The 20,137-nt window shown below is 36.7% G+C and overlaps 2 protein-coding genes across 4 annotated transcripts in view; one reads left to right on the top strand and one right to left on the bottom strand.

Moving 5' to 3' along the window:
• LOC145259194 (ADP-ribosylation factor GTPase-activating protein 1-like) overlaps positions 1-8,206 on the bottom strand; it is a 175,767-nt gene extending 167,561 nt beyond the window's left edge. The window contains exon 1 of one of the 3 annotated variants that reach the window (XM_080116977.1): positions 7,948-8,206. In XM_080116977.1, coding sequence (XP_079973103.1) covers positions 7,948-8,007 — 60 coding nt within the window. In that variant the 5' untranslated portion in view covers positions 8,008-8,206. The remainder of the gene's footprint in view (positions 1-7,947) is intronic. The other 2 variants (XM_080116999.1, XM_080116988.1) reach the window with 2 other exon arrangements.
• A 345-nt stretch (positions 8,207-8,551) lies between these two features.
• LOC145259187 (transcription initiation factor TFIID subunit 2-like) overlaps positions 8,552-20,137 on the top strand; it is a 108,296-nt gene continuing 96,710 nt past the window's right edge. The window contains exon 1 of the mRNA XM_080116963.1: positions 8,552-8,724. Within this exon, the coding sequence (XP_079973089.1) occupies positions 8,670-8,724 (55 nt within the window). The 5' untranslated portion in view covers positions 8,552-8,669. The remainder of the gene's footprint in view (positions 8,725-20,137) is intronic.

The following is a 20,137-nucleotide window of genomic DNA, read 5'->3' as shown; positions in this document are numbered from 1 at the left end:
AACATATGGCCTACATTAGAAATAGCTTTCCATGTGGTAGGGTCATTTCTAGAGAAAATTCAAAATTTCCCTATATGTGCTTCGGGGTAGCACTTGTTCACAGCATTGCCTGCCTTCATATTTGCCCTGTATCGCTCCCACAGCAGAGGAGTAACTATCTTTAAGAGCATTCTGAAAAATCGACCACGTTCTGTCTGCTCATCTCTTGATTAACATTCACGTCTGTGGAGACTTCAATGTTCACAATTTTGAATGGCTAGCCCACTCAAACAAAACAGATGATGAGGAGGTTCTGTCATGATTTCTTCCTTGTTTATGAGAAGGGCTAGGACAGCAACATATTCTTTTCATTGTTTTGACTCTTGAGTATATATCCGACACAGACATAATCAACCGAACCACATCACTCTTCATAAAAACATAAGATATCGATGGATACAAAGGTGTGTCCTCTATCCCAACCATCATCAATCGACCTGAGATGATCTCAACAGCATCTGACAAAACCAAACTCTTCACTAAAAACTTTACAGCTAATTCTACCCTTTGCAATCAGGACCACCTATTCCCTGTATTTCCTCCTGTGACTGAAAACATGCTATGCAACATACAAATATCTGTGCATGATGTCACCAAGCTTGATTCCAGTAAAGCAACTAGCCCTGATGGCATTTCTATTATAGTGCTGAAAAAAGCTCCAACCGGAAATATCTTCCATACTTACAAAGCTGTTTAAACATTGTCTTAAGGAAAAATGCTTCCCAACACCCTAAGAAAACCTCATCACTATGTCCCATATTTAAAAATTCAGGTGATAGGTCAACTTCCTTTCAATACAGACCAATCAGTCTCCTGTGTATCATGAGTAAGCTACTGAAATTTGTTAAATAGAGAAGCAAAAATAACTTCCTCAGTGACATGCAATATAGTTTCTGTTTTGTTAGATCTACAGCTGAAGTGCTAACTACAATATCAGAGGATTAGTGAATCTCTTGACGGATGCTTCATTTCTAGGGCAATTGCTCATGGCATAAATGTCTACTTCTCAAGATCATCTGTGGAATAACTGGAAATATCCTCTCAATTATAAAATCCTTTCTCTCTCAGTTTTTTTTTTTTTTTTTTTTTTTTTTTAAGTAGTGGTTGATGGGCAAAAATCAGAAGCTCATAGTATCAATGCTGTATCAACTCTCCTCTTGATCTTCAATGGTCTCCCAAATCACATTTCTAATTATTTACACAAAAAATAAAAATATTTATTCATGAAGCTTATGGTAGGTTGTTATATTTAATGAGTTTTCCAGTTTTTGGAATTTGATTGTGTTTCCTAGCATTTTTAAAAGTATTCAGCATATTCCAGCGGCAACATCAGAAGCTGGTTGAACCTGAGTGGACATTTACAAGAAATCTGCTTCATAATATGCAGCAGTTACCAACTTCCAGTTCATACAATGCACTAGCACAAAAAAAAAAAAAAAAAAAAAAAAAAAGAGGGAATGCCAGCAGGAAGATTCAGGTTGTTCTGGTTGGCATGCTTCAAGCAACCACTGATTAAGCAACAAGTATTGTTCAATGTTTGTCCTAGTTTATTAGTCGGGGTTAATCTTTCCACAGTCAGAACATGCATATTCTGCAGTACATCTTAATGTGTGTATGTTGTAACTCCAAATTTGGGGTTGGTCAGTATCTGTAGGACATTGTTCTGGTTAACTTTCATTCTGCTATTTTTGACATCTTCCTTAAAATGGATGCAGTCTGATTACATCATGATAAACAGGTTAATTAATTCAGTTTTCTAGTGATATTTCAGGCAATAATTATAATAATGTTACTACTGAATGAATAAAATTTGTTTTTGTTTTAAAATTATTAACTCTATTATGTAAAATTATTATTTTAGATATTTCTTTGGTATTTTAATTTTACTTAACCATCTTCATATATACACAAACATCAGTAAATTTGTATTTATACTAGCATTACAGCTCGGCGTTACCCGGGTGTTTGGAGGTGTGCGTTGAGCAAAAAAAAAAAAAAAAAAAAAAAAAAAAAAAAAGTGGCAATTGGAAAGCAGGCCGCGAAGGAGGAAAAAAACGTGAAGAAAACGCGACATCTTCGCTGTTACGACCACTGCCAAACTGAAAGTGACGTAGGTTTAAATTAAGTCTAGACGATCGAAAAGAGGGAATGACTTTCGAAAATATCGGCGAAAAAAGTGACCCCTCCCTGTAGAAAAGTGGCCAGTTGAGGGTGAAGAAATTAATGTTTTTAGCCAATTTTTCAGTATTTGTCGTCTGAAGGGAGAGCTTTAAAACGATACTGATCTTATGAAAATTTGTCGCCTCTGTCGAAAGTTTTAGGCAGACATGTAAACATACATATATTTATATATTGGTAGCTCAAATTTTCGACCCAAACCGATTAAAAAGCTTGCCCTATCTCTGAATACTCTTTATGCAAAATTTAAAATGTTTAGCCCAGAAATTGACATGCTGCAGTAATGAACAAAAATAAGATGAACAAGCAAAGGTCCGATCAGAAGGAGTTCTTGAGAAATCATTATGATTAGAATGTTTAAAGTAGGTGAAAAATCCTTTGTGGAATTATTAAGATTAAAAGGTCATGTTAGATGAAAGTCCTTCATTAAATTAATAAGATTAGAAGGTGAAAGTCTTGTGTGAAAATGTCCTTATTTCAAGGTTTGTGTTTTAACTGGCGAAGTTCACCTTATTCAGAAGTTCCATGAGGAAAGTAATCCGTTGTTATTAATTCTTATAGAAAATATACGCAATGGGTGCATGTGTGCATAAGTGTGATTTTTGGGTGCCTGCGTGGCGTGTGTAATTATGGTTTCGACAGATTTGAAAGCGACGAGGAGAGGCATGTTCTCGTGTCACATTGGAGCGAGAAGAGAAGAAGAAAGAAGGGGGGAAAAGGGAAGAAAGAATGTTTGTTGCGTTTAAATACTTTTTGAACCGGCTCCAGCACAAGATTACTGCTGCTGGTATTTGGTTTTTGGAAAAGTGTTAAAAAGACAATCTTCTAAATTTTTTCATTGGTCGCTTGTGTCACATGGTACTGTCTTCAACTACGTCTGCCAGAAATGTCCATTTTACTTTTGTTGTTGCGAGAAAAGTGTATGGGCGTATTTGAAATTATGTCGTTGCTGGAAGAACTTATTTTTGTACAAATGTACGGGGAAATTAAAATTAATAAATGTTCGTTTATTTGTGAGTGTGTGTGAGAGCACAAAGATTTTCAGTTTTCAGAAAATAATTAACTCCCTTGTTATGATTCGAACTCTCCTGTTTATGTTTTTAAAAAACCTCAATTTTCACTACTTTTCTTTGAAAACTAGTTTCATCAATAATTTTCTATCTGATTGTTTTTCGAGATTTTTGGATATGTTCATTATTGCAACATGACTAAATAGATACCATTGTTTTTACTTGATAGTCAATATTTCGATTTTCTAATTTTGCTCTAATAACGAAAAAGCACCAAACAGTTAAGTGTGGAAAGTAGGGAAAAAAATTATGAATGGCAAAAATAACATTGCGAGAATCACTCAAGCGTGAATGTAAGACGACATAACACTAAAAAGAGAGAATGATGAAATCTAAATACAAATTTAGGATAATTATTTTAATATCGATTTATGCTTAAATCAAAAAAGGGGTAGTCAAGATTATTATTTACTAGCAGGCCGCCCTGCATTACCCGGTCGTAAAATACGCTTAAATATGATATTTTTTATTAATGCAGATTTCGTATTTATCTTTATATTATATTGAACCCAGTATATAGTAATGATTCAAAAAGTTATATATATATATATATATATATATATATATATATATATATGTGTGCCACCACCGAGAATTAAAACCAAAACGTTTAGCTATTTACTTTTTTCTTTGACCTGAGCTATGAAGACATGTTTACAAGGCTAAAAATTAAAACCTATGCCATTATGTTACGCATGCATATTCGTAATGCCATTGTTCAACGTTCACCTGGCAAATTCCATCTATTTTTTTTTTAATTTTCCCCAACTAAAACCCAAATCTGTTTCGCATGTATTCGAATACCCTATATATTAAGTTTCATGTCTGGAGACCAAAAACTAACGGGTTTGGTAGGCAAAATATTTTAAACAAATATAGCATATTTAAATAGAAAGAGGTTTGTGTTTACTTTAACCTTTTTACGGAAATATTACACAACTCATCTTTTTTTTTTTTTTTTTTATTCAATTTTCACCCCAAACAAGGCACAGTGCCACTTTGAAGCAGGGGGCTAAGGGAATTAATTAGCGGGGTCATTATGAAGGGAGAAGAGTAGAAAGATGTTTGTTAACTGTGCATTGTTAATATCTGCATGAATTTAATTACACGTAATAATTAACTAAAGATGATCATCTCATACGAAAAAAAAACCCAGAAAATTAATTAAAATGATGAATGTTTAAAAGAATATGTAAATTAGCTAGATCTTTTGCAGATGAATGTAATTCCACAACCCATATATAACAAAATTGGATTTTCTTAAAAAAAGGGGGTCTTAATATAAATATCGATACACAAAAAATAAATAAATAAAATTATAGGAGCATTGATTCAGATTTACTTGGTTCTAATTTTTTACAATATTTCGGTCTACGTAATTTCCAATACTCTTCAGGTACATCCTTTCGAATTCAGGGATTTAGAACTGAATTCTTATTTAATTAATAGGGTATATTATTCTTGTTCTGTCAGCTATGAAGAAGTAGTAGTGTTAAGTAATTTTTATTTTAAGTTAGCAATGCCTTTAATGAGGACTGGACTAGACCGTCAATCATCGGAAATCTGTCATTTAGAACTGATTATTATTCACCACTTCTATCCGTTGCCCGTTGCATCACGGGTCCATTCCATTACTCCGTGAATTCAGCTCGAAAAAACGTATAGATTCCAGAATTCGAAAATAGAAATGCACCTAAAGAAAGCGGCCAATTTTTACGACGGGCTCCAGCGTATTATAAGCACTCCAACCTCCCCATGATAAGAACGGCTTTCGGAATAAACACCCTCCAACCTCGACGGTTGGGGGAGGGTTATTCCGAAAGCCGTTCTTAACATGAGGGGGTTATAATACGCTGGGGCACATCGTAAAAATTTACCAAAAAGCCAGAGGTTACATCAGCGGAAACGTGAAAATAAAGTTAGTACTTCAATTAATAAAGGGAATCGGCACTCAGAGAATTTCAAATTTCCAAAGCAGTTTACGATTTGAAAACCCACTTTAATAATTTTGTAATTAACCTAACCTTTTGAATACTTGGTGTCGTCTGCCGTTTTACATTTTTTTTTTTTTTTTTTTTTTTCGGAGTTTTCAAATTTTGAACTGTTTTAATCATTTGCAAGACCGATTCGGGATTTTCCGTCAATATCCGTACGCCCCGTACGGTATTGACTTCAAAAGAACCGAAGTCCGTTTCGGTGTCCATTTCTTACAAGTATCCGAAAATGGCTTTTTTAAAGGAGTAAGTTCTCATATTATTAAATTTAAATAAAATTAATTTTAAAAACAAATAAACCAGATTTGTAAGACACCCTAAATGTGTAGATATACAATATTAATTCGTTCACACACTGGGTGTGCAGAAAAAGAATGCCAACTTCGCACAATTTAACAACCAGTGGTTGTTGGCAACCACTTGCCATATTGTCAACTTAAAAAAAAAAAAAGGAAAAACACTGACAGCTTGAAACTTAACCGCTATTTTTTTCAAATAGGTAATACAAGAATATAATTGACGGCATTTTCAAGATAAAACATTTTAATTTAGACAACATTATCGAGAAACGAAACGATTTTCAAAAATAAGGTGTTAACAATAAAAAGAAAGCAACACCTACACAATATGATGGTGTTGCCATAAATTTTATGGCATAAAAGGTTTATTTTAGCAATTGTGTTAATTTTTATTCTTAATTATATTTTCTTTTTTTAGAAATCCAAATTAATATTCGCAGTATCACTGTCGCAAAAATAAATTAAAAATATTTTAAATAAGATGCAATAAATTGGTTGACTCAAACGAAAGTGTGTGCGTGTTTCAAATGTAAGGGTAGAAACAAAACATAATTCTTCCCGGTCTTGAAACCAAGATAATATTTTGGGTAAATAATATTAAAACCATTGGGAATATTTTAAGTGAGACGTACGATCCATTGGAGTAAATGTGGTATTGTGGTGATTGTTGATTAAAAAAAATGGTGGAAGGAACAGTGAACACTGCTTGCACGAATGGATCAAAATTCTTACAGTTAAGAGATACCTCCCCCCCCCCCCACTGCCACAATTTTTTTATAGCCTTGTACCTAATTTGCAAGTGAAATTGATTTTTGGACCCTTATACAGAATACGGACTGTGCTATTTTTTTAAAATAGGATTTTCAAATTAAATTCATTTTTTACGGTATATTTTGTTTATTAAATTGTTAGGCGAAAGTACAGAAAAATTAACAAAGCCGGTAAATTTATACAAACACCGTGACAGCGAATTAACCCTAACCCTAACCCTAACGCTGTCACGGTGTTTGTATAATAATACCCATTTGTACAGTGTATATTACAACCTCATTTTTCTCACATCGCGATTATAGAAATTATCATAACCGCTATTTTGCGATTGTCAACTCAAATCCGATTTTTACAACTCTAGTTTATGAAGGGAGATGTCATCATCCTCGCCTCCCACACAACGCCTGGTATTCCAACTTGGTCACACAATCTGGTAATGACCAGGCTCAACGTAGCTTAACTTACGTGAACAGGTGTGTCAATCAACACGAATGTGTCGTTCGTTCGTCCACATTAAAAACCGATCTTTTGTCTAACTTTGCCCTCGAGCGGAGGCAAGTAAATAGGGACAATGACTGTCAATATTGTAACATGTCATTTTCTAGAATCACTTCTGGCTCCAATCGTTTTATTTATTTATTTTCACGTGCTGTGAGAACGATCGTGGTATTGGAAACCCTAAACAGTTTTATATCACCATCATTGATACAGAAAAATAAGCTTAGGAAATCTAAATCCTTGCATATACGAATAACTACAAAACTTGAATTTATATATATTAAAATAAATTTAAAAAAATAAACGTAATTTAACAACAGGTGGAAAGATAAGAGGTAGGAGTTTATTTGTCAAATACAGTTGATGTATGGTAACGGGACAAGTACGAAACTTAAACGTTTAACCGAGTGTAAATTATTTTGTGTGTGTGTGACAACAGATGTTTGAAAAAACATGTTAAAACTTTTATCATAAAGATCTTCATTTTTTTCTTTCATTTTTAACACAAATTCTAATGGAAAATCTTTAAAGCTTTTGTTGTTGTCTTTTTTTCGTCACATAACTGTAAAATTGTTGTATGAGAAGTAAGAAGAAACGTGTCCATTTTTTTTTTTTTTAATAAAAACTTATTTTTAATATTGAAGAGAAAATGTAACGAAAAGATCCTTTTTTGTTTCTATTGCGGTGAAAATGAATGGCTCGTGAAGTAAAAAAAGAAAAAAAAAAAAAAAAAAAAATTAACATTCATAAATTCCGCAAATCTGCTTAAAATGTATTATTTTAATCAATTGAATTATCAAACTAAAAAATGAATTTTGAAAATTGGTAAAAAATACGTTACTTTATTCGACCACGTACTTAATAATCAATAATGTATAAGCGAATACGAACCATTTAACAGAATAACTTGTGGGCGTTAGAATAAGAAGTTAGGTTTTCATATTCATATTAAAATCCAATCCGTAGCGGCAATCCATGATTAAATAAATGAATATGTGTATTTTATTTTTAAAACGGTCGTCAAATTAAAACCATAAATATAATTACGAGCAAAAACTCATTTTCAACAATGACATGAATTATAATTGTTCTACTTACAGCATTTTCATCTTTCACTCGGAGATCTTTCAGAACTCTCCTGGTTCGTGGGCTGGCCATATTAATATACGGTATTGGTCAGTATTGGCAAAATAATGACAACAGTAATATAACTGAAGAAAAAGGGGGGTGAAAAAAAAAAAATGGGTAGAGAGGTTAAAGAAAAGAGTAAATGAGTTTAGTCATCTGCTGAGGTGTCAATACACTTGAGCCATAATATTACACATGTAAAGCTATCCGTAAAAAAATTTTTCGAATCACCTCTTCCGGTTGAAAAATATGATTTAACTGTTTAGGTTGAAAAAGATTTTTTTTTTTCTCGTGATGATCTGATTATTTTATTAAAATTTTCAGTCACTTTTCTTTTTCTCAAATTTATATTATCGCCCATATTTTTTAACATAACTTAAAATTTCATTTCTTTCGGTTACAGTAATTCTTGTAGTGATCACTATATTGTATGATAGACAATTTCATTAATTTTCTCTATATAAAATATTATAAAAATTATTTGTAATAATTAATAGTTGGTATTTAAACTATTCACATTTATTTAAATGAGTCTTTAAATTTAAAAATACGAAAATGTTGCTTTGCGAAAAAGGCTATACAAAGAAAAAAAATGCAGTGCACGTTTTTACCTCGCAAAATATTCTTAAATGTTAAATCACTTTTATGTCTTTAAAAAGTACTTTTTAATGGACTCACTTACCTCTTAAATCATGCAGAAATCCAAAAAAGAAGGGAGAAACGAAATGTTGCGACAGTTTAAACTGTGTAAGTATTATTCACCGACCTCGTGTTTTATAGAATTACAAATAATAACAATACACTCACTTCTTCAAATAAACCGCTTTTATTTGGATGATCAATGTTCACTTAATGGCTTTGTGAATGGGATTATGTTTAAAATCGAAATTTAAAAGAATTGCATGAAATTGTATTATTGTCAAAAATTCTCGATTTTTACTTAGTAACTTTAAAAACAAATCTGTTGTTGACATTTTTTTTTCAGCATGTCACAGAGTTTCGAACGAAATTTATTTTTCTTTTATAATTAAAAAAAAAAACAAAACAAACAACAACAAAAAAAAAACGAGACCATGCCACAAAGAACCTATCAATATTTTCCTCGATCATTTCTCTCCAGTGCAAAAAAAAAAAAAAAAAAAAAAAAAGTTTGTTTTCCACGTGGGTAAGCGTTAAAGATCGCGGCCAGAGCGGAATATATAGGCATTAAAATGGTTTTATTTTGTTTAATATTAATAAATGGGAATCATTTCGAGTTAAAATCCATTTAGTATTATGGGTATTATTATACAAACACCGTGACAGCGTTAGGGTTAGGGTTAATTCGCTGTCACGGTGTTTGTATAAATTTACCCCCGTATGCTTTATTTATTTATTTATTGTGAAAAAAAAATCCCTTTTGTTGGGGAGCAGGTTACCCAAGTGGTTTTGCGCATCCGGGGTTGCAAAGGATTACCCTTTTGCGCCCCTTTCCACTGGGGGCAAGTAACTGTAGTTTATCATGAACAATATAGGGCGACGGGAACAACGAGCAGTAAGGTGACAAGAGTCGATCAGACGTCTAACTGTTCACTGATCACAAGTTAGATTGTCTTGGAGGCTGCCTTTTTATAACAAGTAGGAGCATGCCTCCCACCACTACCCTTAGTCTATTTATTCCTTGTAGCATTTTTAACTCGGGATGGATTATTTCCCCAGCCATTTTTTTTTTTTTTTTTTTTTTTTGACACATTCCCGACAAAAATAACAACAACAACAAAAAAAAAAAAAAATGGTGACCAATAATGGTGACAATGTTCAATCCACGTACTGCCTCCACGTCTTCTTTGGGGTGCACAATCCGGGCAATACCACTTCTGTCTTTCGGGGGGCGCTCTGTCGATTCCAACACATTGGAAGTGGTACCACCTGTCGCAGGCATCGCATGCGATCATATCAAGGTCTTGTTGTGGACCATCACAGCTAGGGCACTGTAACCCGTCCTGTGGAGAAGGTGGTTAGAACCCCTTTTTATCTGGAAATCTCGGCTTGTGTCGTCTAGTCTTCTCTGAGGTTGTTACATGAAATCTGGTATGCTGAAAGCGAATATCAAAGCCGCAGACAGGAAGAAAGACAAACTCATGTAGATTAATCTACAGTGTTAATTTTCGCAAACTTATGTACAATTGTTTTTACAAATATCATTCAGTCTTAGTAAGTTTTTCAAAGTCTAAAATCTCTTCACAGACAACGATAGACGGGTGGATGAGTAGGTAGAGGGGTCACGTCTCCATACGGTCTGTTCTTCTTCTACTTCTGTTCTCCCTGAAATCAACAAGCAATCTCCCTAATTTTAGCACGACAGTCGTATATATAGTGAGGTATGTGGATGGGGTGGAATTTTCCCCAGCCAATAAGATTTCGCCACAAAATCGAAAAGCTTCAGGTTTTTCCGTGTGTGCAATTCTCAACTCTGGGGTTTGAATTCTGATTCTCATGACCGTCAAGGTCAGATGTCAGTTCTGACATCCAACTTTGAGTTCACCAAGCCAGACAATGTTATGTTTCGAGTTTCCTGTCATCAACTTAAAATATATATTCTCTATTTTGACATGAAATGAAATATATATATATTTATATTCTCCATTTTAAATCCTTGGGTTATCTGGCGTCACCCGGGAATGATAAGCTATCTCAGCGTAGTTCTAAAACTCCTCAGTGGGGGATTACGTCACACACAACCAGGCTCTTGCCTCCGCTACAGGAGGGCGAATCTGGTTCCTCTTGCTGAGACATGTCAGCAGGATGCTCAGAAGTCATGGAGAGTTCTAAGGGGTACAGGTGTCTCAATGAATGCATTTCTAGTTGTCCATTAGCCTTCTTGACACGAGCTGCTCTGGTTACGCCGTCATTACTGGAGATCAGCTCAACAATAGTCCTCAAAGCCCAAAATGGTCTGGGCTTCAGTGGGCTCTTAATTAGGACCACATCATCCTTCTGAAGTCGATCACCTAATTGAGAACGGGACTGTATGGGAGCCTTCCTCCCCAAATCCAGAAGATACTCCTTGTACCATATTTCCCTAAATTTGTCCAGGCACTGGTTTCTAAATTCCAAGGAACGCACCAGCTCGCTCCGGTTAGGTGGCATGGCCGCAATCTCATCTTCATTTAATCGCAATAATAATTCCGAGCACTGATTGGGAAACATATTAGGGGTGACTGCAGTGATGCCCTTGTTGGCCGATGATTGGTAGGTCAGGAGTCGGTTGTTAACCGACCTCTGTATGTCAGATATGACAGTAAGAAAGGTAAAATAGTTTAAATTGCCTCTTTCAATGATCTTGAATAGGCAGTTCTTGATGGTTCCAATATGTCGTTCCATGTTCTGCCATACCAAGAGGAGAACAGGGGGATGGTTCTCAGCTTTAGATTACAGGGTCCATATTTATCTTAGTAATCTTGAAAGAGCACAAGTCGGCTGAAAAGTTTTCCTTCTCCCTTGAACGTCCTAGCGTGTCGCTGTACAGGACTTCAGGGACACCGTTCTGGTTTGTAAACCAGATCAGAGCTTGAAAAAAAGATGACACGCTCATGTCTGGGACCACCTCGATATGTATGGCCCTGATGTTCAGGCAGGTGAACAGCAGTAGATACAACCTTCGAATCCTTTTTCCTTCACTTACCCACAGATTGCCTGACACTAAGGCTGACTGGGATAGCTTCCGTACATTTATATCTGATCTACCTCTGCATTCCATGTTTAAAAAGGATGTGTCCTCTATAGTATTAGACCTGACTGAATGGTTAATTGTAGGTATTGACCATTTCATACCCTCTAAAAAGTTTCAGCAAAAACCTAACAGCCAGCCATGGTTCTCTCCAGAATGTGCTGCTGCCATTGCGCACAGAAATCACTTTTTCCACTGCTTCAAACGTAATAGATGTATGGAAACTAAAGCCGTTTTCAGGTCTGCCAGAAACCATTGTAAGAAAGTAATAAGGAACGCAAGAGAGTTGTATGCTCAATCTGTTAAGTCCAAAGTAGCTGAGCAGCGGCTTGGTTCCCACCAGTTTTGGCAAATAGCAAACAGAATCCTGAACAGAAGCGTGTGCTCCATCCCAACTATTATCAATGGACCTGAGGTAATCTCGTCAGCATCAGACAAAGCCAAACTCTTTGTCAAGAACTTTGCAGCTAATTCTACCCTTTGCGACCAAGGCCGCCAACCCCCAATATTTCCTCCTGTATCAGAAAACACGCTATGTGATATACGTATATCTGTACGTGATGTTGCCAAGCTAATCAAAAACCTTGATTCCAGTAAAGCAACTGGCCCTGACGATATTCCAATTATAGTAATCAAAAAACTTCAACCTGAACTAGCGCCCATACTTACAAAACTGTTTAAACGTTGTCTTAAGGAGAATAGTTTCCCATCTCCCTGGAAAATCTCATCAGTATGCCCTGTATTTAAGAATTCAGGTGATCGCTCATCCCCTTCTCAGTACAGGCCAATAAGTCTCCTGTGCGTCATGAGTAAGTTGCTAGAATCTGTGTTAAATACAGAAGTAATCAACCATCTCAACAAAAATAACCTTAGTGACACTCAATATGGTTTCCGTTCTGCTAGATCTACAGCAGATGTGCTTACAGTTATATCGCATAGGATTAGCAAATCTCTCGACGATGGCAATCTTTCTAGGGCAATTGCTCTTGACATATCTAAGGTCTTTGATAGGGTGTGGCATAAAGGTTTACTTCATAAGATCGCTAGCTATAGTATAGCTGGAAATGTCTTCTCAATTATTAAATCATTTCTTTCTGATAGGTTCATAAGAGTAGTAGTTGAGGGGCAAAAATTAGAAGCTCACAGTATTAATGCCGGTGTCCCTCAGGGGTCCATCCTGGGCCCAACTCTTTTCCTGATCTACATTAATGATCTTCCAAATCACATCCTTACATCATTTGTAGACATTTATGCTGACGACACTACCATTTATGGTAGCACATCTAAGACAGTAAACGACCAAGTTCTCTCCAATTCTCTCTCCTCTGATCTTGATCACGTAGTACAATGGGGAAAGGAGTGGCTAGTTACTTTTAATGCATCTAAAACCAAGCTTCTCTCTTTACATCATCAACATTCTAATCCACATTTGGCATCAATTGAAATGAATGGCTCTCGTCTTCAGGAGGCCTCAAGTTTTGACAAGCTTCTGGGCTTGACCATTACTCCTGATCTTAAATGGAACACGTACATAAATCTGTTGCCAAGGCCGCTGGAAAAATGGTCGGATCTTTCTATCGATCCGGTAAATATCTCACTGCTGATGCTATTCTCTATCTATATAAGAGCCGGGTACGTCCAAGGATGGAATACTGTTGCCACATCTGGGCAGGAGCTGCTAGAAAGGACTTGTCCTGCCTTGAAAGAGTTCAAAATAGACTTCGTAGCCTCGTAGGAGATGTCCTTTTCTCCTCCTTGCAACCTCTATCTCACAGAAGAGATGTTGCGAGTTTGTCTCTGATGTATCATTATTTTCATGGAAAATGTTCGACTGAGCTTCAATCTATGGTCCCCCCTCACCAAACTTTCACAAGAAACACTCGTCTAGCTGTAAACACTATCAATAATTCCCCCCACTCTTTATCTGTGCCTAAACCTAAACGTAGATTCCATGAACAAAGCTTCTTTCTTAGAACTGCACGCCTGTGGAATTGTCTTCCGTTTTCCTGCTTTCCGGCTGACTACAATATGGTTGTGTTCAAGTCTAAAGTAAATAAGTTCTTGATGAGCCGTTCCATATAAGTTATCAAATTTACCAAATTTTCATTACTAATGATTACTATATTGTCCAATTTCTACTGTACACTCTTTAACCCTTATCCTTGAGTGGCCTCTGGGCCTTGATAATGTGGTGATGCCTATGTAAAAAAAAAAAAAAAAGTTGATTCCAGTGTATCGGTACGGGGTACTGAAATCAGTGCGATGCGATGGCAAGTCGGCGGCAATATTGTAACGTTTACACCCCGCACAGTCGGACAATGTCAGATTAACATCTTGTTTCCCCTGGGGGACCCAATAGCCATGCCGCCTCACTTCGGTCAGGGTCGATCCAGTCCCAAGGTGACAACATTTTTTATGGCAGTCCAGAATAATAAGTTTTATCACAGGGTGCTGTTTCCCTATTAAAATGGGATTTTTAACTTCATAAGGGAAGTACAGGGATGAATCAATTCTACCCTTAGAGCGAATCAACCCATCGGGATCCAGGAAAAGGTTCAAGGTACGAATTCTGGCCAGCACATGGTCTCCGTTAGGCCTCCTCAGATATTCGATCTCTGCCGGAAACTCTTGCTGTTGCATAATCCTCATAAGGTAGAGAACCGCCTTGGATTCGCAATTCCACTGTCGACCCAGACGAATGGCTATAAACCTGAAAACCATAGACGTAACGTTCAGTAAACTGGAGAACAAAGAAAATCTATCCAAGAGTACAACAGAAGGACACGCTTGCTCATGTGAGATAGAACAATTCACCGAGGTGTGGACCATCCGTTGGTATGTCTCCTTCAAACAAGGCAGATCTTGTTCCGGCCATTGAGAAATCCATCTATCTAGCCAGTAGGAGCCAAAGCGCCAAAAGTCAAAGGAAGCCTGGAATCACCTCAAGGTTATGCCTCTCATAATTAAATCAGCTGGGTTGGACTGGGTGTTTACGTACTTAAAAAGGGTCCTTAATCCATAGTGAGACTCCAGCTCAGAGTTCATTTTCAGTATGTCCTTGAGCTGATTCCTTGCAAAAATATTATTGCATGTCAAGATAACACAACCTGAGCGTCTGTGGCTACCAGGGTTGCGGAGTCGGATGGTAAAAGTCTGACTCCGACTTCTAGAATTCCTAGGATACCGACTCCGACTCCCGCTCCTTTACTCCTATGTGGAAATCTATTCTGCAGATCCATATACCAACCTCCCACATCTATTCAGCATGCATTTTATAATTACTTTTCATGTATATCATTTTTTATGTTTAATATTCACTTGTATGATAAATATACTCACATATACACCATACCAGCTTTATTTTTTTTTTTACTCTCTTCTACCTCTAACAAAGCGTATCACCACTTGGACGTAAAAGGCTACTATTTGCGACCATGTCATGGAAAGATTAACAAGATGTTGGTTTATGTAATATTTTAACTTCTGCATATCAGTACGACCAGGGAAGCAGGTAGCAGGAAGGGAATTCCAAAGTGTAGCTGTTTGAGGGGGTGAAATTATTAGAATAGGAAGCTTTCTGGTATCTAGGGACCTCAACAATGATGAGGTGAGATCTTATTGCTAAGCAGGTTTGTCGAGGATATGTATGGCGAGGGGGTAGTACAAGTGCAACAAGTTCATCAGAACACATTCCATTAAAATATTTGTAAAAGAGGCACAGAGATGCAACATTGCGGCGATGGGACATGGACTGGAACTTAGTTGATAGCGGGACCGATTAGATTGACATCTCTTTTTTGGACTGTATCCAAGAAGGAGAGACTAGTGGTAGAGGCACCAGCTCAGATGTGGCAACAATACTCTATACATGGGCGAATGGTAGCCTTGTAGACCTACAGGATACTCTCAGGTGTGAATAATCTTCTAGCTTGATAGAGAGAACCCACCTTCTTTGCAGCAATCTTTGCAATGTCCTCTATGTATTTGTTCCAGTTTATATTACCTACAAATATTAGGTCGAGGAGTTTGAAGGTAGAATTCTCAGGTAGGGTGTTATTTGTCATGGATATAGCCGGTTGGAGAGGCGTTTTGTAATTGTTAAAGGAGAGCAACTTAGTTTTACTAGCATTAAATGTTACCATCCATTTGTGGCTCCATTCCATAATGGTCTGAAGGTCATTTTCCAGTGATTCTGCCATTGTCTTAGATTTATGTACATCCCTCATGCATGTTATAGAGCATTGTATCATCAGCAAATATACCCATCTCGGACACAATATTATCAGGGAGGTCGTTTATAAATACCAGGAATAATAATGGTTCAAGGATCAGCCCCTGAGGCACTTCCACATTAATGTTATGCTGCTTGGATGTCCGTCCGTCAATGAAAACCCGTATGCTTCTGTTGTCTAAGAAGGATCTAATTATATTTAGTATACATCCAGTTATAATGTGCAATTTAATTCTCATTAGCAGCCCTTAGATATATCAAGGGCTACAGCCCTGGCTTTGCCCACCTTATCCAGTACATGGTAAATGCATTCAGAGATGAATGTTAAGATATCTGCAGTAGAACAACATTGCCTGAATCCGTACTGTTTGTCAGATTTGCTTTTGCGAGGTGGTGAACTAGTGCTTGATTAATTAAGGTCTCAAAGATTTTAGCGAAGAGGGGGAAGAGACTAAAGGGGCGATAATTGAGAGTGTCTTCTTTCACCAGAATTCCTGTACACTGGCTATCTTCCAGCTATTAGGGAAGCAAGATTCAGCAAGGCATTTATTGTAGAGATTGGAAAGTATAGGGGCTAGCTCAGCTGAACATTTCTTAATTAGTATGGCAGAAATGAGATCAGGCCTTTGAGGTGTCTAAATTTTTTATGATATTGCGGACATGAGAAGGGGTGATTTTTACATCATCTAATGTGGCTTTAGTCAGCATAAGGAAATTTGGGAGGGAGTTGTTTGTTGACTCTAAGGTGGAGTTGGAGGCGAATTGCCGGGCAAGCAGTTCCACCTACTCATTTGCTGGCTGTTGCTCAGTGGGGGGATTACTGATTGCCATTTATTCACTACACTATTATAAATTTTCCAGAAATCACAAATTCTTATCTTTTGCAATTGTATGTGTTCCCTGATTGTTTCAATATGCTTTCTTTTGGCTTTCACTATTTCTCTCTTACAATGATTTGTAGCATTTACGAATTTTTGCATATTTGTATTTGACTTACAACATACAAACCGGCAGAAAGCATGCTGTCTTTGTGCAATGGCAGCTGCACAATCTGTAGTTAACAATGGAGGTGAGTGGGGCTTGCTATAATACTTCTGTGTGGGAACATGTGCTTCAATGCCTGCTTTGCACCATTCAGTTGTCTCATTGGCACACTGTTCAGCAGGAAGCAAGAAGATATCGGTTCATGAGGCATCTTGGATGTGCTCTCTAATGCCTTCCCAGTCAGCCTTGTTGTAGTACCTTGTTGTTTTGAGCAATGGTTTCTCACCTTGAGGTTGGGATTTAAATGTGATGTCAACTGATACCACTAGATGGTCTGCATTTCCAAGTGGACTGTAGGCATTAGTCACGCAATCCTTAGGTACTATGGTGAGGAATAGGTCTAGAAGTGAAGCCTGCTGAGGTTCACGATCTGGTAGGCGAATTGGAAACATTACTGTCTGTGTGAGGGAATGAGCTATAGAGAAGCTATTAGTAAAGCATCCAGCTGCATCTGTGTAACCTGAGAAACCAAGCCAATTTTTATGGTGGACATTAAAGTCACCAAACGCATGTATTTGGACATTACTATCCAAGGAGAGTGCTGCATCTATTCTATCAGAGACATGACGGATTAGGGTACAATCCTGATTTGAGGTAAAATGGTAGAGAAAATATAAGTAATTAACGCAGTGATAAAATGTTAGTTGAAAGCACATAAAAGCCTCGTCATCCGATTCATGATTTTTCTCTCTAGTTTAAGGGAGGGTGCTATGAATATAGAATCCAAGCTCGTGCATATATTTATCCAAGTCCTTACAGCAAAGAGGGAGGTATCCTGTTATGTTAAAGTAGTTAGAGGGGATTGAAGAGTGTGAGTTTGTTTCACTTAATGCTAAGATATCCGGGAAGTTTACTAAAAAGTAAGACTCTACATTATCTATATTACCTCTTACCCCATGGATATTTGTGAAAGCTAGCCTCAAGGGCGGAGGCGAATTGGTTTTGTTTGGGTAGTTGTCTGGTTTTATCGTGATATTTATTTGCGTTGTCATTTCATTATGTTTTTGTTTAATGGAAGAGTGTTGAGCAAAGTGAGCCGGTTTTGACACCAAGTATACACACAGTAGCCCATTAGCCGAGTCTTGTCTAGAAATTGTGGTCTTGTGAAAGCCCACCAGATATAGCAGCAGGGTCCCTTTCTATGCACGGCATGGCACTACAACTATCCTGATATTATACAAATGATGACAGAACAGTCAGTTTAAGCATTACCAAAGAGTTAGGGCACCTGTACTGTCAGTCGGAAACAGCAGCCAGACAAACTGTCAATCAGTTACTCTCAACCTCTCAGACAAGACCGGCCCAAATAAGTCATTTGAGCACAAGTGGCATGCAAGCAAACCTAACTTTCTCAGTTTCTGAGAGAAAGAATAAAATTTTAAATAGGGAAAAGAGGAACGGCATTCAATGTCCAGTCAGAAAACAAGGCCAAGCATAAGGTGACTCTGGTGAGTCTCTGGTATTGTACCTCTGGTCTGGCTGATAGACAAAGAAAAAGTGTGAAAGCCTGCGATAGGCAGAGCCTAGCTACTCCTTAAGCAAGTTAGGTTTGCAAACCAGGAATTTGTTTGAGTAATCAGCTCAAGGAAGGTTGTCGAACATGACTGAGGAGGCTTCCCTCCGCCAGTTTTATTATCAGTTTTCTTTCTCTTAGATGGATGATCTGACAAGATCTACGGGTCCATCACACTGAAAGGGGTAACTATGCGCTTGGTTTTTACACTAAGTATTTTTGCGCCCCCACATGAATGAAGATAGTGATTATCTTACTTTAAAGGTTTTCTCTATTCTGCATAAATAAGTGTAGGATTAGAAATAGATTCCCCCTCTTACATTTACAAGAAATTGTATCTTTCAAGTACTGTGAGAGCATCAATCTGCTCTAGCAACTAATTTGCTTTAAAATAAATGAATAGGATAATAGTAATAATTACTTCAATATGTAAGGGAATATAAAGCAAAGAAAACAAAAGAAATAGTGGGACTAGATCTACATAAAGAGGTTACACACCACACGGATAGATAGATGCACTTAACTTGGTGTTCTTCAAGCGACTCACGTTGGTCTAGCTAATAGAATGAATTGAAGTGCGAAGATTAGCGTTTATTTGGGAGCAGTAAGAGGGAGGGAGTATCTGCCCTAAGAGCCAAATGTGTGCTTTGATTTTGGTACTTCTTTCTTTTATTTAATTGAAGCGGTATAATTTTCGATTTCTGTATTAATACTTTAGAGCATACAAACTCATTTACCAAAGGTGATGAATGCTAGAAAAGAGATGCGTATTTCCAATTTTTCTATTGTGTCTATACATATATTGCTAACTATTACTAATATATTACAAACAAGATGACGTGCAAGAAAAATTTGGGAAAATAGTTTCAAGTGGGTAGATAGCACTGAATGTAGAAATGGAATAAAATAATACAATAAAATAAATTGTTTCAGTAATATCTATTTTAAAGGCAGATTAAGGGATGGTGAAAATTTTAAATAGATTTAAACCAATTTTTTATGGAAGTTCGCCTTACAAAATTTGATTATCATATTTTATTGTATAACATGGGGAATAGACTCGCCAGTCAATTCAGATAAGAATGGGAGTTTGGAAATGTGGTTAAAAATACATTATAAATACATTTAAAAATACAAACTAATTTTATAAAATAAGTTAAGATAACAAAAGGATAAAAAAATTTACAATTAAATTATATTATGCTATCAGTTCAAAAGGGATTATAATATTTCGGGATAGGGAAACCTCTTCAGGCCATGGCATTTCGAAGCCAAACGCTTCTCATCAGAAGAGGGGAGTAAAGACACATATTATACAGAGAAGAAATTTTTTAAAAGATAGTGTTGCCTTTATGGAAAGAGGATCAAAGGAAAAACAGGAAGCTGTACTGAGACTGAAGCCAATTCTAGGACTGCCAGCAACCACCGTAAAAGAGTAATAAAGAATGCGAGAGAGTTGTATGCTCAGTTTGTTACGTCTAAAGTAGCTGAGCAAATAGCAAACAGGATCAGAATCATGTGCTCCATCCCAACCATCATCAATAGATCTGAGGTAATCTCGTCAGCATCAGACAAAGACAAACTCTTTGCCAAGATGCGACCAACGCTGTTAATCCTCCATATTTCCTCTTGTATGAGAAAACATGCTATGCAACATAAAATA

The sequence above is a fragment of the Euprymna scolopes genome, chromosome 3 (assembly GCF_053919585.1).
Source record: "Euprymna scolopes isolate OS-2025 chromosome 3, ASM5391958v1, whole genome shotgun sequence".
NCBI classification, from domain to species: domain Eukaryota; kingdom Metazoa; phylum Mollusca; class Cephalopoda; order Sepiida; family Sepiolidae; genus Euprymna; species Euprymna scolopes.
This window is presented reverse-complemented; position numbering and strand designations above follow the sequence as displayed.